The sequence below is a fragment of the Rhea pennata genome, chromosome 3 (genome assembly GCF_028389875.1).
Source record: "Rhea pennata isolate bPtePen1 chromosome 3, bPtePen1.pri, whole genome shotgun sequence".
NCBI lineage: Eukaryota > Metazoa > Chordata > Aves > Rheiformes > Rheidae > Rhea > Rhea pennata.
This window is the reverse complement of record NC_084665.1, coordinates 39,852,831-39,877,838: the sequence shown is the minus strand read 5'-3', so window position 1 is coordinate 39,877,838 and position 25,008 is coordinate 39,852,831. Positions and strand designations below refer to the sequence as shown.

Below are 25,008 nucleotides of genomic sequence, written 5' to 3'. Positions count from 1 at the left end.
ATCTGCATGGATTCTCTCCTACTTCAGATGTTCCTAAAAATTGTTTCTTGGCACTTCCTCTGTGTGTGTCATTAGTAAGAACTCAACTGTGGGCATACTAGTAGCTGCACTGTAACTAGTAACTCTTCACATATTTACCACTATCCTCTTCATAAAAATATCTTCAAGGGTGTCAATGACTATAGTGTTTTGCACAAGTATTGTGGCTGAGTATATTTAAAGCATCAGAGCATGTGTTTGGCTTTGATGCAGGAAGAACTGTTTTAACTGTGTTCTACTGGTGAATATTTCTTAGGTCTATAGCAGAACCTCTGAAACTGGTTTTCATTCTCTGTTCTACACTCCTCTGTTTCTGTAGATGCAGTTCTTGGTTTCTACACACTGGTTTTAGTAGGTCCATGAATAGATCTGGTGTATTGCACTAGCTTTACTCTGGTTTAGCTCCCCCAAAAGAGTCCCTAAGCCCTAAAGTATGGACTGTCTTGAGAAAATTGCCTGGAGAAATAAAGTGTGACATTTCATGTGCTTTCAGTTCAAAGACAGTTCATAAATTATTTAATTCTTTCTGCGTATCTAGTTATTTTCTGAGTACATTACTGCAAAATGTGGTGTGTGAAACCATGAAATGCACAGGATTCAAATCAGTTTCTTTTGATTATTTTAATAACTGAAAGCTTCTGCTACAAGGCATTTTGGTATAGTATTTGAACTTACTTCAGTAAAAGTTCACCAAATCCAGCAACAGGGACTAGGGGAGCTCTTGACTGGGGATTATGTTTCTTGTCAGGATGCGTAAGTCTGTGATGAGGCAGCAGGGCAAAAAAATTAAAACAATCTCCCATTTTTTGGGGGTTCATCAGCATATCATAGCTGTGAAGTAACTGCTCCCGTGTTGCTGCGTCCTGTGAATTCTGCAGGAGCACCTAAAAAGAAAACATAATGCATGTTGTAGCCTTCCCTGCTTTGACAAGCTCCCTCACACCTGCGGTCTCTTACCACTTCTTTTTATTTACCCCAGTTTCAGGGGAATGATGTCCAGTAGTAGAATTAGTGAGTTCCTTGCTGGACCTCATACATGAGTGTGTGTTGCAAACTTGCATGGAATGCTCTTGAATGTAATAGTGTTTACTTTGAGAGAGCCAGAGTAACTAACATCTGAGAGAAGCAAAATACTTTCAGGCCATCTCAGACTGATGTGCTGTTTTGAACAAGTTTGTATACAGTTAGATTTTTAAACAAAGCTCTCTTGCTGCTTCTGAGTATCACTCATAGATTAGAAGTGTTCTTGTACCTGCAAGCATGATCATTACCTGCAACCGGAGGTCAATGCCCATGTTTTTTAAAAATTCCCGTTGTTTTATGGGGCCTAATGTGGCTGTTCTTCCCTGTGTCATCTTCCGAAGATAGCTGAAGTCAACATCTGCAGTCAGGTCTGCTGTACCTGGAGCTTTCAGCACATCATGAAGTTTATGATTCTGGAAACCCTGAAAAATTACATTGGAAGATGGCACTCTGCTGTATTCCTGGCTACCACAGCTGGGTCTAGCAAAGACTAAGTTGGGGGGAGGGCTAAAGTCATGTGTAATATCTCAAACCTTCAAAGTGTAATTTGCTAAATACAGAAGGGGCTCAGATTAAGCAGTACAATAGGGGTTTCTGTCAGACAGGAAGATTAAATGAGAACTCAATTATTCAGTCTTCTGGTTGCAGCATAATAGTTTTTACTATTATATCTACCTAACACCTTTCTCTTACAGGAAGGTTTTTTAAATTATTAATAGTGACAGTAAAAATTAGAAGGTAAGAATGCTTTAAGTGTACACCTTACCCTGAAAGTGTCAGTTTTGGTTCCATCATGACCATAATCAGCAATCAGAGCAGCCCCACCATGTTTTTCTAGACGGCTGGCAAGTGTCTGAATGAGGACACCAGCCTCAGGACATACTTCCACATGATCTCTTGTTTCTTCAGGCTAGTGCACAATGCAAAGATCAGTAACAATCCACAAATCAAAACATTTGCTCAAAAGTATGAGCAAACAAGTTTGGGCAGGAGTTCTTTATACTTTATTTCTTGGGCATACTGTCACTTTATTTGGACACAGAGGCCCACAAGTGCCTTCTAAGCTACCTACAGATGGAGATAGCTTCTGCTAATGGTCATTTTCAGTTAAAGTTTTCAAATAGTCTTGATTCCCTTCATCTCTTGTACAATCGAGAGTTGACTGAAACTAAGAGAGTTTCTTTTTAAGCAGCGAGCATACCTGCCTCAGCCAGGAACTAACTTACTACAGTATTAAAACCAAGAATGAAAATAGTGCTTCAGAAGTGCTTCAAAAGTTCCCATTCTACCTGCCCAGAAGGCCTTTCTGTGTGAAACTCTAAAGCTGGTTTTAATCCCAATTGTTTCATTTTGTAATTAAAAAAAAAAAAAAAATCAAGTGAACTCTAATGGCAAGTATCTAATATACATTTTTTTTCAAAGATGAATATAGCAGAAGAAATTCATGGAAGGTTGTGGACCACTGTTGAGATGGTGATCTCATGACAATGAGATATTGAACTGTCCCTGTCACTTTCTATAAGTCATTGTCACTTGCTGCCTCAGTTTATTGTCTATTTTGTATGTTTTAGTCCTGATTTTGTAAGTTTTGATGTACCCACTTATTTTTGTGTTATGTTCACAAGATTAAGTGCTGATGAAAGTTGCTATACAACAGAAACCCTAAGCTGTATTTGCTCACTAAAAACTTTTGAGAATCCTTCCCTTCCTGCTGAAGTAACTGAGAGGCAATAAACATACTTAGAACATTACTGACCCTTTCAGGTATTAGCTTTGGTAGTTATGACCTTACCTGAATAAAATTTTCCGTTGCAGGGGTGCTAGATGGTGCCAGGACAAAACGAAGCTGGTCAGGAACTTCTGGATCTATATCAACCAACACTTCACGCCAGCCTTTTTCTGTTCTCTGTTTAATGAACCCAGAGTACTGATTTTCTGTTCTAATGAGGACACAGTATCTTGTTTATTCAATTCAACTGATATGTCAAACAGATTAGTATATTTTCCACAGAAATTCTAAGAACATAATACGCTATTAACAACAATTACCCTTTCCTATTTAATTCCAGTAACTGTCTTTTGGTAAAAGCTTGTGCTAGAGCCTGGCCTGTAGAGTCAACAAATACAGATTTAATTATACTTGAAAGGAACAAGTGATACTACGATAGGATACACAGGAAATGCTGCCTCATCTATTGACAGTAGCTCAGCCTAGTGCAATGTTTAACTTAACTAGTTATCAAAGTCATTGGTAGAACCACGAATAACTTCTTTTGTTATAAAATTGAAGTTGAAAGTGTTTCTTCTAAAACCTAACTGGCTTTATTTTGCTATTTCCATTGTTTTGCTACACCATATAAATGAAAGACTTTTAGAGCTCAGATCGTCTGTTACTAGTGATACATAAAATAACACTGAAATTAAATGCTTATTAATGTAGCATAAATAGTAAAAAGAAAAGAAAAAAACTTAAAGAGACCTATCTAAGCAAAATAGAATCTTTACTACAAGCTTTGCCATTCATGAACACTTACTAATTTTACAATTATCAGCTGAAGTAAACCTTACTTTGTCCAGGTTTGGTTAGAAACATTCTACTGCCATAGTCAATGGACAGGTCTGATTTGTCAGCATAATCCTCTTCCTTAAAGAGGCAAGGCCTTTAACTATGTGATCACATTCACAATTATCTTCTTGTTATACCTGAAACTTATGTATGGGCAGGGCATCAAAAAACTCATGCGCTAAATAAAAGCTGTAACCTGTAGAAAGGGAAAAAAAAAATAAAGTATTTGTTTCAACATAGTGCTTCATAACAGCTTCCAGTTGAAAAAAGCATTTTTTAAAATTAATTTTAATTAAGCTAGTTAATGTCACTATGAAATAATTACCATTATTCCCAGCTCAAAAACCTCAAAGACAGCATTTCCACAGCTAGCTGCCAATGCATGTTTTTTTAGGATTTTTGAATTCCTTTACCAATGTTAAGGCATCAAAGCCAGTAAATGGTTACCCATGCAAAGAATGGTCAAAAGTATACGAAACTGGGTTACTATTCCAAAATGAAGGCAACCAGAACTGGTAGCCATTATAAGTCAAAATCCTGTCTCAGGTTCACACAAGAAGTAGGAGCTAATATGCACGTTAATTGATTTCTAGCTATTATGAGGGCTTGCAAAGCTGTCCTCAATTGTCAAAAACTGCAAAAGGAAGAGATTACGATTGCTGCAATAACAACTACAAGTTCCTTACCTTGTGGTACATCTTGAATGTCTCTGTACCAGAAAATTGGAATTCCAGTCTTACTAATGCCTTTCATGTAAGCAGATTTGTCCTCAGGGTTTGACTGCAGCTTCTCTTCTGTCAGCATCAGTGCCTGGATCTCGCTGAGTTTGGGACTCACTTCTACCAGATGAATAGAAACATCACATTTACTAAGTAAAGAGGCAAGCTGGTTGAAGACCTACAAACACAGATGAATTCCATTAGGCACAGCCACATGTTGTATACAATAAAGAATTAAGAATGAAAAATAGGGAAGTTGTCTCCTTATTTAGATTCAAGATTAGAGATTTAATTGGCTTTCACGTAGGAAAATCCTCTCAATGCTCCTCCAGAAGAAAGCAGGAATTCCTAACTCAATTTTAATAAAAGCTGTTAAGCTTCTTCTAGACAAATTGGCTTTCCTATAAATAAATAATTTGGAATGAAATATTCCCGCCCTTTCTGTCAAGTTTTATTTGGAGCGCTGTGTGCATGCATAAAGCAGGCAAACACTGGCCTGCGTCCTACTTTCAATTCAGAGATCCACTCTCTTCATTATGGTAGAAGAAGCAAGCATATATTTTAATTAGCATCTAAGCTGCAAGTTTACTGTAAAGTGAAATGATTTGGTTACTAGGAAGATTTAAATTATATAGCACAATTGCATTCTTTATTTCAGCTTTTGATGTTTCTGGGAAATAAAGCAGAAATAGAAAGAATATTATTATTTTTTTTAACCTACCCGTAATATATCATCAGTAAGGGTGCCCCTTCCTGGGCCCAGTTCCACCAGCTGAAATGCCTTAGGTTTGCCAGTAGCTATCCATTCACTAATGTACCATATTCCTATTAACTGACAAAGAAAAATAATGCAAATAAGAAATAAAACTTTACAATTTGCAGAAAGTGACACCTGCTTTTCACCTGATACTAAGATATTATGCAATGGTCTCTCTCAAAATTTTAATGCAAGATTCTATGATGAAAAATTATTACAATAGATAACATTATATCTATTCTGTTTAAGTATTAAAACCTGTGATTGTTTGCGGTCAACCCAGCAGAATCTGTCTAGTGCATCAAAAGGAATTTAGCTAAGACTACAATGAAAAAGTCACTAACAATTACCTATGTAACAACTGTTCCTGACGGCAACACATTTACCAGCGTGTCACCATGAGCAGAACCAGGCCCAACTTCACTGCTGGAAGTGATGTACAGCCCAGAACAAACCGCGTTGATTTTTTGATTTTAGATAGAGAAGTTAAACAGTTTGAATAGAAAAACAAGGAGGGGAATATACTTTTTTTTTTTTTTTTTTTTTTTTTTTTTTTTTTTTTTTTTTGCTTATAAACGTGTTCTGTACGAAAGTGAGTAACGCTCATCAGCACAGACGATGTCCCCAGCCGCAGAACAAGCCTCCCCCTTCGCAGCCTTCCCACCGCCCAGAACGCCCGCTGTCTCCTCTCCGCCCGAAGGTTTCTTGCCGGCCCCCGAGCGGCCCGGCGGCCGCGCGTTACCTCTCCCAACACCTGGCTGATCTCGGGCGCCGTGACGAAGTCCCCGCTCTCGCCGATGCCGCCGCCGCGGGAGTAGTAGCCCTGCGGGAGGCACGGGGAGAGTCAGGCCCGAGCCGCCGCCGCCCGCCCGCCCCGGCGCCGCCCGGCCGCCGCCCCGCACCTGGCCGGGGTTGGTGAGCGCCTCCCGCATGTACTCGGCCACCGTGACCGGCCCGGTCGCCCGCAGCTTGAAGAGCAGGTGCCGCAGCAGGGCGCTGCCGCGCTCGCTCGCCGCCGCCGCCTCGCCCCCCGCGCCCGAGCGCAGCCGCGCCGCCGCCGCCGCCGCCGCCGCCGCGGGGAGGGGCGGGGCCCCCGGGGCGCGGCCGTTACCGGGGGGCCGCGGGAGCGCGCGGCGCGCGGCGGCCAAGGCCGCGGCCAGGAGCGCGCGGCGCGCAGGCGGCGGCGCCATGGCAGCGCCGCAGGGAGCGCCGGCCTCCGGCGCGGGTCCTGGCCGCGCCGCGCTGCCCCGCCGGCCTGAGGGCGGGCCGAGGCGAAGCTGCGGCGGGAGCGCCGGAGCGCAGAAACAAGCTGCGCTTCCGGCGCTTGCTTCAGGGAGCTCCCCGCCCTCTCGCCGTGCTTCCCTCCGGCGTCGCCCGCGCCCGCTCTCTGCGCCCCTTGCAGGACCTGCGGCCTCGCCGTCCTGCGGGGCCGGAAGCGAGCGCGGCGCAGGCGCGGAGCAGCATCCGGCCGGGCGGCGATGGCGGCGCTCTGGGACTTCGGCGAGAGCGACCCGCGGGAGGCGGGTGGCGGCGACAGCGAGGATGACGGCGACGACGAGGAGGAGGAGGAGGATGGAGATGGCGACGCCGACGGCTTCACGCTGGACGAGGTGCTGCGCCTCGGCGGCACCAAGGTAAGCGGGGTGCGGGGACGGGCGGAGCGGGAGCACATGGTGCCCAGGACCCCTCGGAGGGGGCGCGCGGCAGCGGCCGTTGGCAGCGGCCGTTGGCAGCGGCCGGCCTCGCGCCGGGCCTGCGCGTAACGGCCGCGCGTTGTTGCCCGCAGCAAGACTACCTCATGCTGTGCGCCGTGGACGAGGCGGAGGAGATGGTGGATGGCGGGAAGAGAGGTGCGATCGACGACCTGAAGGCCGGGGAGCTGGAGGCTTTCGTGAGCTCTCTGGGGCTGGGCAAGTACGCGGAAAGTTGCCTCGTGGTGGAGGATGACGACGACGGCAGTGGCAGCAAAGAGAAAGAGAAGCGCCCCAAAAAAGAGAAAAGCAAGAAAGAAATCAGTGCTCCATCATTAGAAAGAAAAAAAGGGAATAAAGTTAAAGAACAAACAAGCAGTGGGAAAGACAGCAAGAAAAAACAAGCTGTTTGTGATCAGGACCAACACCTTTCAGTAAAGAAAGAGCATCAGGAAGAAGATTTTGAATTTCATGCTAGGCAAGTGTTACTGATCAAACCAGGGAGCAAATGGTATGATCTAGAATACACCAGCGAATTCTCTTCTGAACAACAAAATCAGGCACTTCTGTCCAAGTATAAGGCCTTGGCCCAAAAGCTGTACCAACATGAGGCAGATTTGTATAAAAATAAGACAAGTTACCAGAAGGGGGCCTCTTCTGCGTGGATGAAAACTGTTGTGTCATCAGGTACTTTAGCTGACAGGATGGCAGCCATGACCCTTCTGATTCAGGACAGTGCTGTCCACAGTCTTCAGTTTATTGAGAACTTAGTAAGCCTCATAAAGAAGAAAGGCAGCAGGCATCAGAGCCTTATGGCTTTGGATACATTCAAGGAGCTTCTTGTATCAGATTTGTTACCAGACAATCGTAAACTATGGTCTTTTTCACAGCATCCTTTTAACAACATAGAAAAGATGTCAAGTGGCAACAAGGATTCGAGAGACAGACGACTAATACTGTGGTACTTTGAGCATCAGCTGAAACTACAGGTGGCAGAGTTTGTGCAAGCGCTAGAAACGTTGAGCCATGATTCTCTGACAGCAACAAAAGCACGAGCACTGGCTGTTGCTCATGAGCTTCTCTGTAATAAGCCTGAGCAGGAGAAAGTTCTTCTTGTTCAGCTGGTAAATAAACTGGGAGACCCTCAGAATAAAATAGCCACCAAAGCCTCTTATCTTCTGGAGACATTACTTCACAAACATCCAAACATGAAAGGAGTAGTATGCAATGAAGTGGAGAGGCTTTTGTACCGATCAAACATTAGTGTGAAAACTCAATATTATGCCATCTGTTTTTTAAATCAAATAGTCCTCAGTCATGAAGAAAGTGCATTGGCTAACAAACTGATAACTTTGTATTTCTGCTTTTTTCGGAACTGCATTAAAAAAAAAGATGTTGAATCCAAAATGCTCAGTGCTCTTCTAAGTGGAGTAAACAGAGCTTACCCATATGCAGAAACTGGTGATGAGAAAGTGAAAGAACAAATGAACACTTTATTTAAAGTTCTACATCTTGTGAACTTCAGTACCAGTGTTCAGGCCCTAATGTTACTTTTTCAAGTAATGGACTCTCAGCAGACTGTATCGGATAGGTATTACGCAGCACTCTACAAGTAAGTGACAGGTTTGGAACTGTGATAAAAATTTTGTTTTATGAAGTAGTCATTTTTTAAAGTATTGTTGTAGAAACACTTATTTTGCTTTTAACGTCTTGGAGTTTCATGTCTTCCTTGCATAAGAGTTTCTGATGATTTGTATGAATTTAAAGAAAATGTGTTTTCTTGTACTTAACATAGGGATAAAACAAATGGTATTGATAGGTCCTGAGAACACAACGATTAGATCTTGTTCTTTTCATTATTTTCTGGTGGCATGTTTTAATTTTAGAAGTATTTTGAAATCAATTGATAACTACTACTTCTGAAGTTGCTTTTACAGCTTATTTTAGACATATAATAGCCTTCTACACACTTTTTCATGAAGGGGAAAAAATAACGTCCGCAGAATGTTTAAATAATTTAATTTGTAAGGTCAGAAAGCCTTGTGTTGCAAAAAGAGTCTCCTTTTTGCCCCAGCTGATTGATTTTATTTATATAGGAAGTCTGAATAGATCAAATTGGTTTCTCACTTTCAATGTCTTCAGTTTTGAAACTTTTTTCAATTGAACTGAGTTTCTTTATATTTTCCTACAATTTTTCTATCTGCTTATGTGTGTATGTGTGTGTCATATATATATATATATAATGTATTTTTTCCTTTTCTGTATCTAACTTGTATCAATACTATACTGCTGTTAACATTTCGGGGTTGATCATAACATTTTGGGTTTATTGAAGAACAAGCTATAACTAGTCTTGTAGATACCACTTTGAAATATTTAGGTGACTGTTGTTAATAGCAATTATTCTCCTTTGTGCCATATGAAAATCAAAGTATTTTCTCCTGTGTTTTCTACAGGAAGCTGCTAGATCCTGGTTTAACAACTTGTGCAAAACCATCCATGTTTCTTAACCTTGTCTATAAGTCTCTGAAGGCTGATGTAGTATTACGGAGAGTGAAGGCATTTGTGAAGAGGTTACTTCAAATCACTTGTGGACAAATGCCACCCTTCATTTGTGGAACCCTGTACCTTCTGTCTGAGCTTCTGAAAGTAAAACCGGGGTTGAGGGTCCAGTTACAGGATCATGTGGTACAACGTTATTTCTTTATTTTATTGAGCTTTCACTAATATCTTCTGATTTCCTAAAAACCTGTCCAGACCTGTTTCCCATTGCAAGCAATTCTTATGCCTAGAAAGGACAGCTTTTAAAGTGAATTTTTATGAGAGTTTACAAATACCTGGGTACATTATGAGAAAGAGCACTTGAGCAATTTAAACTGTACTGAAAGTCTGTGTAGAAGAGGTGGTGGTAAGCATTCTTAGCGGGTCCTGTGGGCTCCATTCCTGGCGAGGGGATTATTTTGTAAAATGTTGTTTAAATAAGCAGATAAACATTCTTATTGTCCCAGAAGCTTTATTAAAACTTGCTTGTTTCTTCTGTCTGCAATTTGAAGTATAATTAAGTAATATTGGATTGTTTTTTTCTCTTTTCAAGTGTGGAGGGACTGTTACTCTCGTGTGAGATAAATCATAAAGTTTAATTTTTAGTCCTGTATCAAGACTAAAAACCTGTATGGTTTAAACACTGGCCATTGTTTATATTCTAGGATGCTGTTTCTTCAGAAATACATACTTTCTTCTAACAAATTATAAAATTAGAAAAGCGGTTCACTAACATTTTGTTATTTAGGAATCTGATGAAGAAGAGTGCTTTAATGATCAAGAAGAAGCTGAAGACAATGAGGAAAAGTTTGTGGATGCAGATGAAGAAGAAGAGGAAGGAAGCAGCACACCAAAAAAATCAACCAAAACAAATAACCCAAATTCGGCACCGTCATGGGTACATCATCTGAATATGGGAGGTAAATTAGCAGGAAAATCTAATGCATTCTAGTGCCAGCATTCAGTAACAGTAATGTTCTGATCAAGACTTGCTGAAAAATTAAAGGATTAAAACATTATTTTAATGTATTTTAAGATTCATCAAATTTCAATTCTCTATATGTTAGCTGAGCATTGATGAACAGGCTATATTAATCTTCTAGTTAACTTACTTTACTATGTAATCACAAACCCTTTAAGCTATACCAGCTGCTATATAAACTGATTTGGAATTTTTTCTATCAAATTCAGACATCTTCAGAGTGATGTAGCCAAGGCTAGGATGTCTAATTACTCATTTGCTTGTGAAGCTTACTAGAACAACTCTTCTAGCTTTGAGCCTACTTCTAGCTTCTCTCTCTCGTGAGGACCTTTTAGAAGATAGCACGTCTTTTCAAGGGCTTCTTTCAAAACATGTAGGAATTCCCCCGTGTGCCTGATCATGCCCAAGAGAAGGGCTATCAGATATAAACCTTACTTGCTACTGTATGGATCTCTGGCCTGTCCAGCTGAAAATGGTGGACAGGGTTACTGTCATGATGAAATGAAAATAATAATCCCATAGAGTAGCTTGGGAAAATGTAAAAGATTTTTTTTCATCTCCTTCTCAACCCAGGCAGAAAGACTGGAGTTTCTTATGATCCTTTGCATCGAAGTCCTTTGTATTGTGGTGCTGAAAATACAAGTCTTTGGGAGCTGAAGAAGGTGAAGTATTCTTACATTGCTGCTTCCTGTATTTCTTAGTGTACTGCTTGGATTGAAAGAGCTTGATTATTCTTGAGGTAGCTACCTGGGTGAAATAACAGAAAGGTCAGCGAACACGTTGTTCAGCTTATAAAGGATTCATATGTCAGTGATATTCAGGGAGAAGAACAGAAATTTTTAAGTGGCGATTTGAACAATAATAATCTTTTTTGGCTTTTAGATCTTAGCTTTTTATCAAGAAATCTTTTTAGCGTTAAAATTGTAAGTGAGGATGTATTTAGTTAACACAAATGAAAGACTAGAACTATTGAAGCTCTTCAGTTGTTTCAGGGAAGAGCAGATCAGCTTTGCGTTACTTCATGTGTCTTTACTTTGTGTAGTGAGTCGTAGAGTGAAAGCATAGTGTTGCTGCCAGGAGTCTGATAAGACAACATGAATCGTGATTGCCTGTGTTTTTAAGTAGGAGTAAAAAAATGATGTATGTTTTCCAGCTTTCTGAACATTTTCATCCATCTGTGGCCCTCTTTGCAAAAACAATTCTAGAAGTAAGTGCTCTTACCAATCTGTAGTTTGGAGCTTTGATTTTTATATTAGTTGTATTTTGTTATTTTTTAAAATATATTGTAATACACAAGAGTGTATTAACCTGTGAGGCTTATGATGAAATATCCCAACTCTCTCTCTTCTAAGCATAGTTTAATATCATTCGTGTACTGTGTAAGTTTGGGCATCCTAACTCTTTGTTTAGTTGCTATCTAATTGAAAATGAAGACCTTAAATTTTTCGCTTTTTTATTCTTTCAGGGAAATCATATTCAGTACTCAGGTGACCCTTTACAGGATTTCACATTAATGAGATTTTTGGATCGCTTTGTGTACAGAAATCCCAAACTCCACAAAGGCAAAGGTGTGAACTTCTCTGTGCTTATAAGCATTCAGTCTTGATTATTGATATTGTGGTGACCACACTCCTCTCAGGCTGCCAAGTAACTGTTTGTGCCTGTCATGTGTTGGGGGGTGGATGTGGTGTAACAGAGGAGGAGAGGAATCCGTTTGCAGGGCTGCAGAAAAGATGTCTGCAACTTAGGACTGCCTGATAATCCACTTACTGGGCCTCTCACTCTCGCAGTACATAAACTCCTAACCTACCAGGTGTAAGCAAAGCGATAGAAGAATTTATTGTAAAGACTAATAATACAGTTTATTTCTAATTTATGTTCTGCTACAGAGAACACCAGCAGTGTTGTAATGCAGCCGAAGAAGAAACAATTTATGAAAGATGTGCAGAATCTTGCAGGTAAGTCAGGCCCTTTTTGGTTGCAGTTATGATGTCTGAGGAATAGTAGCTGTTTGTTGTAGTTATCCGTCCTCTACATTGTGTATGCTATTTCTGTTAGCAATAAAAAAAGAACAAATAGAAAGTCCTGCTCATCCCAAGGGCACTGGTTTTGTCTTACATTCAGGAGCAGGTCTAAAATTCTTGTGTAAAAGGTCCACAGAATCACCACAGCTGAAACTTTGGGTCCATTAAACCCTGTAAGAACAAGGGATATAGAGAAAGTCGGTTACCTCAATCATTATTTTCTACATTCTTGAGTAGGAAAGCACTTCAGTGTCTACTCTTGCACTTGGCTTTGTGCAACAAATCATTTTAACACCTTTCTCTCCCTCCTCCCTTCTTCTCTAATTGTCAGTTTCTTTCTACCATAATAATTCCTTTTTTTAGGCAGTGCATTGTCAAGGTCTGTTCTTCTGTTTAAGGAATCCTATTAGGAAATGTATAGCAGCAAAGGACAGAGCTGTTGAAAATAGCATGCCTTATTGTACCTATGTATATCTCCTATACCTTCTCCCAAGTTCAGTTATCTTTCTGTGCATCTCCCCTAAAGTGAAATACACTCCCTGATCAGAATATATTTGCAATCTTATATAAAAGGTTTAGAATCTTGTTGAAAATATGCTTGTAGCTGGCAAAGTAACACCACTTAATGGCAAAAAAGCCTGTAGAATTTCTTCCAGCTAGTGTTATTTCTAGGTAGAAGAGTAATTTGTAGAGTATCAGTGTTAGAGGGAGGTTAATTTACAAAATACTAGCTAGATTTTCTACTCACAAACATGTCGTTCTTATGTTTAACATCCTAATATTACAAATACTGCTTTTTAAAGTTCTTATTATCTAAAATTACATGGAAATCTTTAACATGTATGCCGATCTCCAGTTAATGTTCTTATTCCTGTTCCCAAGCTATCATATAACCACATTTATTCTGGTTAATGTGACTGAAAAGTGACTTAAAATCTCAAAAAATAGATTTATATAATGATTTAAACCACATTAAGCTCTTTCGTTAAGTGATATAGATCACTTCCACATCTGCAGTATTGCTAGGATTAGTATAAGGTGTCTAGTCTAGCTCCCTCCAGAGATTAAGGGCAGGATTTGGTGTTAAAAACCCACAGTTAAAAAAATCAGGGTAAGAGATCAAACTTAATAATCTTTATCTCTTTAGCTTAAATTAATATGTGCTAATGGAAATTGATACATGGCAATTACAGTTCAAATCCTCCTTTCCATTCAGAATAAATCTATGATTGTGCCATGTGAGGACAGGAGAGTTTTCGTCTTCCTTGGTGGAATATCTCTAACATTCCCAGGGAGGTGCATCCTGTAACTTTAGGTCTGATCTGTTACACTGATGTGATAGTAATTTCAAAATAGCTGATGCACTTTTAATGACACATGGTTTTATGGCTATCGGAGCTTAAAGTAGGAATTTTTGCTCAGAATACGTTTGAAGGAACAGTTTTATTGAATTCCTTGGGTTATTTTGAGTTGAAGCAACACACTGATCATTTAAAGCTAGAATTAATGAAGTTAAGTGTATTACAAGTAAAACATCAATGCCCCCTCTCTGGATATATTTAATATGGATTAAAAAAATCTGTACTTGTTGCATATAGCTGGACTTTGCTGAGGTTTATCACTGAGATCAAGAACTGAAATTACAAATCCTGGGATACCTTCGAACAGTCCTCTTCTGTCACTGTGTTTTGCTCTGTTTTGAGAAACTTGGATGCTTATCAGTTACAAATTGCTATAATTTGCACCCCTGAGATCTTTCTCTTTCTCATTTGATTCACTTTTGAGGTGGATGAAGGAAGGGGAAGGTGTCAGAGTGAAAAGTTTCTCCCCAGGGAGTGTGATCAGTATTGATCAGAATAAGAGTTGATCAGTAACCAGCTCAATCAGCTGCTGTGGAGTGCCAATTTGTCTCAGTTCCCTGGAAATGCAGGCACTGTGAGGCTTGATTTCCTTTTCTGGCATGCTTAACTGGCCTCTGGCGCTATGGCTGTGCCTTGCAGCTGCTGAAGAGCATTTCTGCTAGGAAGTGTCCTATTGCCAGGAGTGACAGGCAGAAGAGGTTCCAGGATTTCAGTGGATGAGAGCTAGCTTACCTTATTCCCTAACTTCTTAGAACTTGTATCCCTGGTGAAAGTGGTTGCAAAACTTCCCTTGCTGGCATATATTAGAACCTGATTAGGGCTGTCTTGAGTTACTGTCACACCTTATTATCAGTATATACATTGAGTGATGAGCTCACTTAAATTGTGACACTGGGTATCAGTGTACTTCTGTATGTGTAGCACAATGATAAAGAATAATATACGGATGTTCAACTTGAGGTAAAATCAATTCTGCTTGTTTTTTTGCAGTCAACAGTAAGGAATTCCGTGCCAGAGATGAAAGCACAATCCCAGTGGATGAAGTGTTTTTCCACAGGTAATGAAATATTTGTGAACATTCATTGTAGGGTGTTGTTTTTGAATGCAATGCCATCAAAAAATACATTTTATAGATACTGTCTGGTGTTCCACATTTCTGAAAATTTTGATTAATTTGAGTGACTTGTAATTATAGCACTTTCCACAGAACATAGCTTCAAAATTTGTAGGAAAGAATGGTGCTTACAAAGAAAGACAATCAGTGTTTGTGGTCTATACATTGTATAAGGTGACATTTTAATAGAGGGACCTTAAACACTGAATGATAGTGAATGTCTTGTGCGTTGTAATTCTTTTGCATCAGAAGTGTATTTCAATCAACTGGCATATACCTGGCTAGTATCAAAGTTTATTAAATGGAACGTCATTTTAAAAATCTTTTATTTTTCATAGTTCTCTTCATTTAGTTTTCTTTTTTGGATTATGGTTTAAAAATGCAGTTGCGGTACTTGAATCGGCACAGTTTGCAAGAGTTTGCTCGCATTAAATTAAGAATTGTTTCTTTGTGAGTGTCTCCTATAGACACCAGTGTTGAAATTCACTTAGTTTTTTCAAGATATGGATTAATGTTGGAGCTTTTTAAAAATCTGAAGTAACAGCTTAATGAGAGGATGATATTTGTATTAACCAAACTGTGAAGTATACTCTCTTTCCTGTTGATTAAATAGGTTTTCAAAACTATATTGGAGCAAAGGTATGCAGTTTCTGCTAACATTTTAAATTATCTGTGGGCAGAACTCTAAAAGAAGAAATAGTTTAAAACATGCCTCAGTTTGAAAGGTTAACAGTATGTTACATTGACAATGATGGTAACTGAGATTACACTTTTAAAGACTTACTTAAAAAAGTACAGTACTCTTCTGCCTCTATTTCTGATCAAATTTGCCTCCTGTGCTTTGTGATTCCTTAACATGAAATAAAAGAGAGAAAAATAGTTTAAAATGGCTTAATAGATTAAACCAGACATACATAGGAGTGGAGCTGTGGGGGAGAGTTTAACTTAAAAACTTAAAATGGTGAACTTTCTTTTTTTTTTTCCCCTTTTAATTAGATTCAGGCTGGACTTGACTTTTTTTAATTGGTATAAGGTAGATTTTCATATCTCGCTGGTCTTGTTTTATGAATTCACTATGTTGAAAATGATATTTAACACCTTTGTGGAATTTCTTTGGTTTAAATCTTACATTGGTAGCTTGCACTTTGTAAAATGAAGAAAATAATCTCTGATTTGGGATATACCTGAAACCATTAACTTACACTTTTCAACTGGCAAAATTATGTGTGAAACAGATTTTTGTTTTTTTTTTTTTAATTTGTCGTAAGAAACATCAGATGTAATCTTGTGTGTGAGAGCCATATGTTACTTATTTCAGATTTTATACGAAATTTGATAAAGGGAGAGAGAAGCAAAAGCGTCAGGAAGATGAAGAAAGTGTGGAAGATGTGGATGATGATGAATTTGAAAGAGCACTGGGTAAGGCCATGTTTTTTCTTGTAATAACAATTTCAGTATTTTCTGCTTTTGCAGATTATTAATACAGCTTTTTTAATAAAATGAATAATATAAAAGAACCAAATACAGAAGCATGAAAATGCAGAGAACTGGCTCTTTAATTCCCATCCTGTGTTACTGTAGCCAACATGCTCTTCCCTCACATAGGCTAACTGGAAGACCACCTTGAAACCAGACTTCTCTCTTTCTACGTTAGTTGAGAACTTTTCTAATGGGTAGAAATTGTGTAATTTTGAACATAAATTCATGAGTGACGGTTCATGCCTCATTGTTCTTTCCCTAATGTAATCTGTGAGTTAAATAACTTCTAGCAGTATGTAACGCTTATTCTTTATTTACTACTTTGTCTTTTTAAATCTTCCTTATAATCTTTGTCATCATTCCTAACCTCAAGAAATATGTTATTTATTTAGTTACATCCTTGGCAAACTTCTGCAGTAGTCTTAGCTCTTCCTGTGACATTTACTTTATTTGCTTTTGAATTAGTGCATGATCTTTTCCAGAATCTGAATTTTTGTACCCTAAAACTTGCATGATTTTATGATTTCCTATATTACTTATGCAGTATTTGTCCAAAAAAATCCAGTTGGATCTCAATACTGTTTTGTAGAATGTTTTAGGTTAGTTTTAACTCCTGTTGGAGCATTGTTCATTAATGATACAGTTAATATAGTCTTGGTTATGACAAGAATCTGCAACTGTTTTACATCACATTTGTCTATTGTTAGTATTTCTAATAAATTTACAATCTCTGTGAATTCGCTGCATAAATTTAGAAGCCTAAATTAAACACTCTTTAATATTAGCTTAACTCTTTGAAACAGAACAGTTGTAGTTTTTCAAATTTTATTTTGTCTGCTCTTTCTATATAAAATGTATTGCTAAATGAATCAGAGAACATAGGAGCTCTCACCCTCACATCTCCTTGCTCTTCTGTCAGGGACTATAGTGAAGAATTGACATAGAGATTAGCTGATACGGCTCTTGCATGGAGTGTCTTAATTGAGCCTTTGTATCTGACTTGGAGCGAGCGCTGTAGACTTGTGATATCACACATCCCAGGCAGGTTGGCATCGCTGTCTGTGTGTTTTTCCCCAACTGCTGCCCACATCATTTTGTTCTGGCCAGGTATGAGCCTTTGTACCGCGGTTCATAGTTATGAACGTATGTACCAGGGTCCTTTGTTACTCAGGCAGGTCACGTAAACTGTTCAGGAAATTGACATCTAAAAAATAATAAAATTTGCAATGGCTTCATAGTTCTTTTTTTGACTTACAGTAATTGAGAAACAAAATCTTTTTTCTTTTTTTAGATACATTTGAAGCTGCTGATAGTGCCATTGATGTTGGCCAGGACGATCTTGATTTTGCCAGGTAAGACTTTGAATCTATTCTTTCATTCTCCTGTTTTGATACCCTTATAGAATTTTGCTCTCCAAATTGGATAGACCTTTTTCAAAAATACCAAGAATGCCACTTTGCAAAAAGGGCAGTAGTAGTTAATGCTGGGTAGTGCTTCTTTTCTACCTCCCCCATAAGGGAACATTCTCATCCCATGGTGTTTACAATCTGCTGTCTTGAATTGTGAGACCTGTAGTATTTTATTTGTACAATGCAATGATGTAGTAAGCAAAGTCCTTACCTTACCTGTTTTTTACTGTCTCGAGTTTCTGTCTGGGAGTTACCAAGCACAGAAGTAGACAGGATGAGGCATAATGGCACTGCTTCTTTAAACAGTTCGTAGGTTGTAGCTGGACATAACTAAGTGAATACTTTGTGGAATCCTGAGTTACAGAGCACAATTCTCAGGAAGTCAGCAGTTCCATTAATGATTAAGTACCTTCCTTTTTGTTTAGAGTATCTGGAGTACAGCTTTAAAATCAACACAGAAACTTCTTTTAGATGGGAAGGGAAAATTAAACTTTCAGTGAAGCCTGAAGGTTTTGTGAGCCAGATTGGTTGGAGTGAGTAAAAAATAACAAAGAGAAGACAAATCAAGAACTACGTTTCCCTTCTTTATATGTGTGTGTGTGTGTGTGTGTGTGTGTGTGTGTGTATAAAACTCATTTAGTAAAGTTACTAGGGATATGCCATCAGTTTGTGAGTGTTTTACAGAAAAGGCACAAAAGCACTTGCGAGATAAACACAGAAGCTGACATTAATTTCAGAATACAATTCTCTCAAGAACTTTAAATGTTCTGGATTTTTAATGCAATCTGTATGTTGATATTGAAAACATACCTGAGTGCATTTTCTACAAATAGATGATTAGGTGTCAGCCTCCATTTACAATATTTTGAAATGATGTTCAACTGTTCTAACAGAGTGTTTGTACATACAAAAATGTTATCTGGAAAGAATATTTTGCCAGATAAAGTGCTAAGCTTGTTATATATTTTCAGTAACATAAAAAAGAAAACCATAGGCAGTAAGAAGAGTCAAAGAAACAAGGACTCCAATGCTGACTGGGAGGATTCTGATGATGAAGATGGATTCAGTGAACTGGATGATGAAGAAGTCTCCTTAGGAAGTATGGAGGAAGACTTTGGAGAGGACATTGATGAAGAAGGAGGTGTATTTATGGATGTGTCTGATGATGATAATGACCTAGGTAAAGTAGTATTTATTATCCAAACATGAAAAGAAAGCAACATCAGCTTTTACAAATGTGTTACACAAATTTAAAAATACAATTTAGATTTGAATTAATATTTAATTACCTGGGTGGCAGATTTGGCTTTTAAAAAGTGGCTAACTGAAGTCCTTCTCTGGACAACAAAGTCTTAAGATCAGTAACAGTTCTTGATTCAGCCTCCTAGGTGAGAGCAGGAATTAGGCATGTCGATTTAAAAATTTGCAAACAAGACATGCCTTATTCGTTCTGAAAACATCAGTAGTAAAAGCAGGTTTATAAATAAATACTGGCTATACAAGGCAAATACTTATACAATGTTAAAACCCTAAGAGACTTTAATGAGGAAAAAAAATCATTTCTGGAACTTGGTCATTTTTTTTCTTTAGGCCTAGTTAATGTTGATTTTTAGAGGCAGTACCTTTTTAAATTGTAGCTCAGACATAACAGTTTGTTCTCGTAATAAAGTTACACACCCAAATTTTTATTCACTCCTTCCTAAGAACTAGTTGCTGCACCTTCATTGTTTTTATTATCTGTTCAACTGAAAGGCACAGCCTGCTTAATTAACACTTTGTTGCTGCGGAAGCACAAATTAATGGAGCATTTCTACTAATAACTTAAGGTCACAGGAAGATAGATAACTGAGGGTAAAAAAAGTGAACTATTTGTTTAGCTGTTAATATATTAATCCTTTATAAGATTATTACTGCATCAATCTTACCAAGCAGACCTGCAAAGTGTATGTAACATAGGGTTTTGTTCTATTAGTCTTCATATTTATCTTAGTTTTCTATTTCACTTCTTTCTTGTACTGTGCAAAAAAAGGCATCACGAAGGGCAAACTACTGAACATTTTTTAAGTTGTTTGAGTTTAATAAATCAAAATTAGAGTGTGTCCACTATCATTTAAACTTCTTTTAAAGTAAAAGCTTGGAACATTATGACAAATGTCTGGTGTATGAATTACTTTTTTTTTTTTTTTTTTTTTTTTTTTTGCAGACCTGAGCAATGATAATGAATTCAAGTCTGTCAGTAAAAAGGGCAAGAGAAAGAATGATACTGATTTTGTAGGATCACTTGAAGGTAAGAAAACAGTCATGATTTCAATTTGAGAAGGCTTACTACTAATACAGTCTGAAAAACTTTGGAATCAGAGAGGTTTAGTACAGTGGATTATCTACAGTCTTGGATTTGGGTTCAGATTTGGATAAACTGTAAATGAAAAGGAGTTGGTGTTACCCTTGATCACCAGCATGGCCTAGTTCAGGGTGACTTTCTGCTCTCAAATGACTCGAGATTGAAGGAGGTGTGTCTGAAAGAAGGACGGAGTTGTACTGGCAGCTAAAGCAGTCATGTGCACATCTGTTACTAATAGAGATTTTTGCTATTTAGTCCCGAGTTGAAAATGTTTTGTTTTTTTTTTTTTTTCCCCTTTTAGGGGAACAGGGGACTACAGCAGCTTTTTAACATGGCTATTTTAGATAGTAAATAAAAAATAACCCTTTAGAACATGTTAAAACTCTTGTTTTAGTGCCATTGTGAACTTGAAACACTGTCCTTAATACTTTTTTTTTGAAGGATCCAACCCAAGAAAAAAGAGAAAGCTCAAAGATGCCAATATGCTCGCAGCTGCAGAGGAGGTTAGTTTGACCAGTTAAAAAAAATACATATACGTTTTGCCTGTTTATTAGTAATAAAATACTGTAACTTCTTTTTAAAGTTTGGCTATCTGCTGGATGAAAATGCTGGGTCCCAGTTTGACAACATTGGAATGAATGCCATGGCTAACAGAGACAATGCAAGTAAGTACATGATGCAAAGGGCATGTATTTATGCTGTTGACAAGCTCCTTTCTCTTCAGATTCTGTACTCAGACATGTATCTTATTTAGTTGAAATACTGACACTGAGCTACTGCCTCTACTATGTTCTCTTTGACCTTGTGTGTAAGTCATGACTTAAGTTTTCTTCAATTAAGAGATGCTCAGTGCTAATTTTAGCTGTGACTATTGGAATAAATAAGGCCTCAAGAAGAGGAGACTGTAACATGCCTCTTTTGACTGCAAATTAAAAATGGGTAATAAGCTATTCTTCAAGGCTTCTTTATGTGAATTTTGCTCTATTGAAGAGTATAGTAGCATTGGATCCTTGTGAGGTGAGGCATAAGGTACGGCTGTTTATATTTAGCTATCGGAATTTTTCATTGCTGTATTGGCGAAGCAAAAGCAGTTTCCCAGAAATAAAACCAGTCAAAAAAAGTTCACATTTAATTAATTCATCAAGTGATTTGTAGACCCCCCTATTGGTCTTGCTGATATCAACAGAAAAATGTTAACAGCAACACTCAAAACACTGAATACTTCTATATGAGCATGTATACCATTAGGAAAATACAAACAATTTCAAGAGCAGTCTTTAACCGTGATATTCTGTGATGGCTGAGTATGTTTCATGAAATGGAAAAAGCTTCCTCTAGTGTCAAAACAAAGCAGTTTTCACTTTATTGGCATTTATAAATACAGTAGTTTTAACTTTTACATGATTTATCCACATTCTATTATAATTGTTGGAGGATAGACACTTCAGAGCAATCAGAAGTATCCATCAGCTTCTTATTTCTCATCTTCCCTCTTTCCTCTTACAGGTGCCAAACAGCTCCAGTGGGAAGTAGAGCGTGACAAGTGGCTTCACAATAGGGATGTGAAAAGTATTATAAAAAAGAAGAAACAGTTTAGGCACAAAGGGCTGAAAAAGAAGTACAAAGGCAAGAAATCAAAAAGATAAAATGTCATTTTAACGTGGACGTTTTGGCAATAATTGTGCTCAGTCTTTCTTACTTTAATTCTTGCTGCTTAGCCATGTCATTTGGTCATTCTCCCTTATGCCATGAATTCCAGACCACTCATTGCTTTTGTAATAAACTGAAAAATAGGAAAATCCATGTTAGTTGTAACTTGAGCTTACATCTGAAGGTGAGCCACTTCAAGGCTTGTTTTGTTGGATGTGCAGTCCTCTAGTTCTGAGGACCTGTCCAACTGTCTGACACTCTAGCTGCACCTATACATAACAATACACATTTCTGCTTAAAACTTACCACAGGAAAGACTACAATAATAAAATCCATTCTGAACATAAGATGCAGACACTTTAGCTGTCTTTCTGAAATCAACAACTAGTAACCTACCTTCCAGAATTGAGGGAAATCTCTTCTGCATTGTGTATCTGAAGTCTGATAAGAAAGATAAATCAAAGTTACTTTACCCAGCATATTTTAAAACAAGTTATTAAATGCATTATTTTTCTAATTAAATGACTTTTTCCTAAGTTTGTTCTAGCTTTTTGAATTACAGATACCATTAAATAACGTGATCTGAATTGACTTTATTGCATTGTGTCACTAACTCTATTCAGGTGGCAACACTATCATTACAATGTTTCTTGAGCTTCCTTGTAGTGATAACCAAACACAAATAACAGATTCATTAAAAGCTGAGCAAATCTCATGGTAGTGTAACCCAAAGGAAAATGACTTGTTTTCCTTGTGTGGGTTTAGGTGTTCACTGAATCCTTCTGTGTGCAACTTCACCAACTCAAAAGAAAAAAAATGTAGCAATAGCTTTATGCCATTTTAACAAGTTACAAAAGAATTTGGTAAATGCTAGTACCAGCACACTGTGAATGGTGGAAATGGGGATTGCAGACTGTGTAGGAGCTTCATTCTGAGCACAGTGAGTTGTCAGATGACCTTACCACACCTCACAGAACCACGGTTTAAGAAAGCCCCTGCAAAGGGATAAACTGCAAAGAACTATGGACTAGAACTGAAAATAAGGATGATAAACCATGCAAATGCAGCAGCAAGTTACTGACACGTGCAAATGAAGCTATTCTGCTGCCCTACCTGGCCACAGCAGTGGCTGCCTATTGACTAGCACAGATTGTAGGGGTGGCAGGACTGCCAGGCTCTTAGCACTGCATCTGTACAGCTCTGAATGCAAAAAAAGGCTGCTGCTGTGCTGATCAAACCTAGCTGCAATAACTAACGTGGTGCCTAGCCTATCTGTGTGTTACCTAAGCTCTGGGACACTTAAGGGAATGTAGCAAAGTCATCTGGAAGATGGGCCCCTGGCTGCCATGTGTACTTGCCAGCCGAGTCTACTCTTCTGGAAAATGTCAAATCATAAAGCCTGCAAAACCAGGAACTGAGCCAGGGACCCCATCAAGGCTGAACACCGCAAGTCTGAAACAGGATGAATCAGTCCCTACTTAAACTGATGACTGCCTCTCCTCTCTACGCCTGTACTTGAGCCAATGCTGTTAGTATTAAAATGCACAAGGTTCAGCTTTGTCCCTGGTGGCCATGTGCCACCTTTCAAAAATTTCCCCCCAGTCTTGTCGTTATAAAACTGAAATAGCAGCTGGTTCTTCAACGGCTGTCCTAGAGTTTCCATGTAACAAGCAACTACCATCGTAAGGCAGAGAGCCGACTCCAAGCCGGCAGGTAAAGCGCCGGTGGTTCCGCAAAGCGGCGAGCACGGCCCAGAGCCGTTTGTGCAGCTCCGCCGCGCTCGGCCAGCTCTCCCCCCTGCCCCCGGCGACAAGCGCCCGCCCCGCCGCACCTTGACTGCGGTCCATGCGGCGGTAGAGCAGCATGGCGCCCACCAGCCCCGCCGCCTCCAGCAGCAGCAGCGCCGCCGCGGCGCGCCGCGCCATCGCCGCGCGCCGCCCCTGCTCGGCCGTTACCGCCGCTAACGGCCGCTCCCGGGCGCGCGCCTCTGCCGCGCAGGGGGCACGCGCATGCGCATCCCGCTGCTTCGCTCCCTTCCCCGCGGCTGCGCAACGGCCCGCTCGGTGGTGGCCGTGTTCTACCGCTGCAGCTACAGCCCCGTCACGGAGCACCTCGTCCGCCTCCCCGGCTGGGCTGGGCTGGGCTCGGCTGGGCTCGGCTGGGCTCGGCTCGGCGCGGGCCCTGTAGCCTCTGGCTCGGGGCTGTGGAAGGTCGCTGAGAGGAGCCGCTTCCCCGCCCCGCTGGCCCCGGCGCGGCCGCCGTCTGCGCAGCCCTGGGCGCTGGTGCGCGTCTCGGCGAGAGCTCTTCTCCCCGAGGCTCCGTGCGCGACGGGCATCCCCAAGCATAACTGTTCTTGCCGGCGGCAGCAATAACTGCAAACCGCGGTATAATACTGCAGCGGGATGGCATTGCTTACAAGTGATGTTTCTCAGTTCATGTCTCACCTTTGCCTTCTCCCTCTCACAGCTCAGCGTCCTTTGGTGGCAGCCGGGTGGCAGAAAAGAATAAACCGCATCCCTGGGGGGAGCGTGGCAGGCTGCCTGCTGTCTCCTGCTTTCTCTTGCTCAGAGTGAATCCACCACTGCTGTTTCAGTGCAGTTTGGCACCATGTGCGCTGCCGGTGAGGCCACGCTAGGGCTGCCTCCACCTTGGCAAGTTCTTCAGCAGGTGCCTGGCATTGGGCGTGCGAGCAGGCCTGTGCTTAGGTGCAGCTCTGCTGCTGCTCAGAGTAACCTAAGAGCTCCTCTGCTCTCAGGAGGCAACTGCCCATGTTGTGGTTCCTGCTAGAGCAAAACACAATTTGATGCAAAAAAACCCCAGTCCTCTGAAATGGGGTTTAAGTCCTGTCCTGAGGGCATTAAAAAAGCTGTGCAGTGCAATATCTCAGCTTTTTAATTATTTTTTTTAACATGAAAAAGGACATTAATGCACACTAGCTCCCACAGTAGGTATTTAGAGGCTAAGATGGTAGCATCACTTCCCCTCTGAGTTTTGGTCTTTCTGTTTTATGGTTTTGATTTTGTTGCTCTCTGTTATTCACTGTTTCTTTTAACCCATATTATGGGTCTGAGTTTATTACCAAAATAAAACCACTGGGGCTTATTTATTTATTTTTTTTCTTAGGGACTTTTCTCTCTTCATGAGAGGATTCTGTTTCCTATTAATGTTATGTAAGATTAGATTTAATATTTTGCTGTTCTTTATCACATGGGGATTCATATTCAACTTGTTTTTCCTGCTGTTTGAACTTGCTATTATTTCTTGCTCTCCATGGGATTTCTTACTAAAGCAGTCCCTCCTCTCTAGATTAAG

The 25,008-nt window shown here is 39.9% G+C and overlaps 2 protein-coding genes and 1 long non-coding RNA gene across 4 annotated transcripts; 1 reads left to right on the top strand and 2 right to left on the bottom strand.

Annotated features, from left to right (window-relative positions):
* Positions 1-645: 645 nt before the first annotated feature.
* On the bottom strand, positions 646-6,153 carry NDUFAF7 (NADH:ubiquinone oxidoreductase complex assembly factor 7; the record flags this gene model as incomplete). The annotated part of the gene is made up of 9 exons (XM_062572094.1): positions 646-923; positions 1,311-1,484; positions 1,829-1,972; positions 2,855-2,968; positions 3,766-3,824; positions 4,315-4,525; positions 5,069-5,179; positions 5,847-5,927; positions 6,007-6,153. Coding segments are annotated over 9 exons (1,254 nt in total), but the record flags the coding sequence as incomplete, so codon positions are not given.
* A 316-nt stretch (positions 6,154-6,469) lies between these two features.
* On the top strand, positions 6,470-22,218 carry CEBPZ (CCAAT enhancer binding protein zeta). Its single transcript, XM_062572091.1, has 16 exons — positions 6,470-6,738; positions 6,891-8,407; positions 9,252-9,483; positions 10,085-10,256; positions 10,892-10,980; positions 11,472-11,525; positions 11,784-11,886; positions 12,208-12,276; positions 14,694-14,760; positions 16,136-16,236; positions 17,588-17,648; positions 18,677-18,885; positions 19,909-19,992; positions 20,488-20,549; positions 20,630-20,711; positions 21,553-22,218. Exons 1-16 carry the CDS (start codon positions 6,583-6,585, stop codon positions 21,690-21,692), a joined length of 3,198 nt encoding a protein of 1,065 aa, XP_062428075.1. The 5' UTR covers positions 6,470-6,582; the 3' UTR covers positions 21,693-22,218.
* LOC134138443 (uncharacterized) lies at positions 21,382-23,828 on the bottom strand. Of its 2 annotated transcripts, none has more exons than XR_009957901.1 (4): positions 23,808-23,828; positions 22,093-22,137; positions 21,746-21,829; positions 21,382-21,653 (listed from the first exon to the last, which is right to left on the bottom strand). It is a non-coding gene; the product is annotated as an uncharacterized LOC134138443 (long non-coding RNA). The 2 variants fall into 2 exon arrangements; XR_009957900.1 differs by lacking the exon at positions 23,808-23,828 and adding an exon at positions 23,528-23,678.
* Between the last annotated feature and the right edge of the window lie 1,180 nt (positions 23,829-25,008).

Coding starts and splice junctions, on each gene's coding strand:
- CEBPZ (XM_062572091.1), top strand. CDS start 6,583: ATGGCGGCGCTCTGGGACTTCGGCGAGAGCGACCCGCGGGAGGCGGGT. Junction 8,408..9,251: donor TATTACGCAGCACTCTACAA/GTAAGTGACAGG, acceptor TGTTTTCTACAG/GAAGCTGCTAGATCCTGGTT. Junction 19,993..20,487: donor TTTTGTAGGATCACTTGAAG/GTAAGAAAACAG, acceptor TTTTTTTTGAAG/GATCCAACCCAAGAAAAAAG.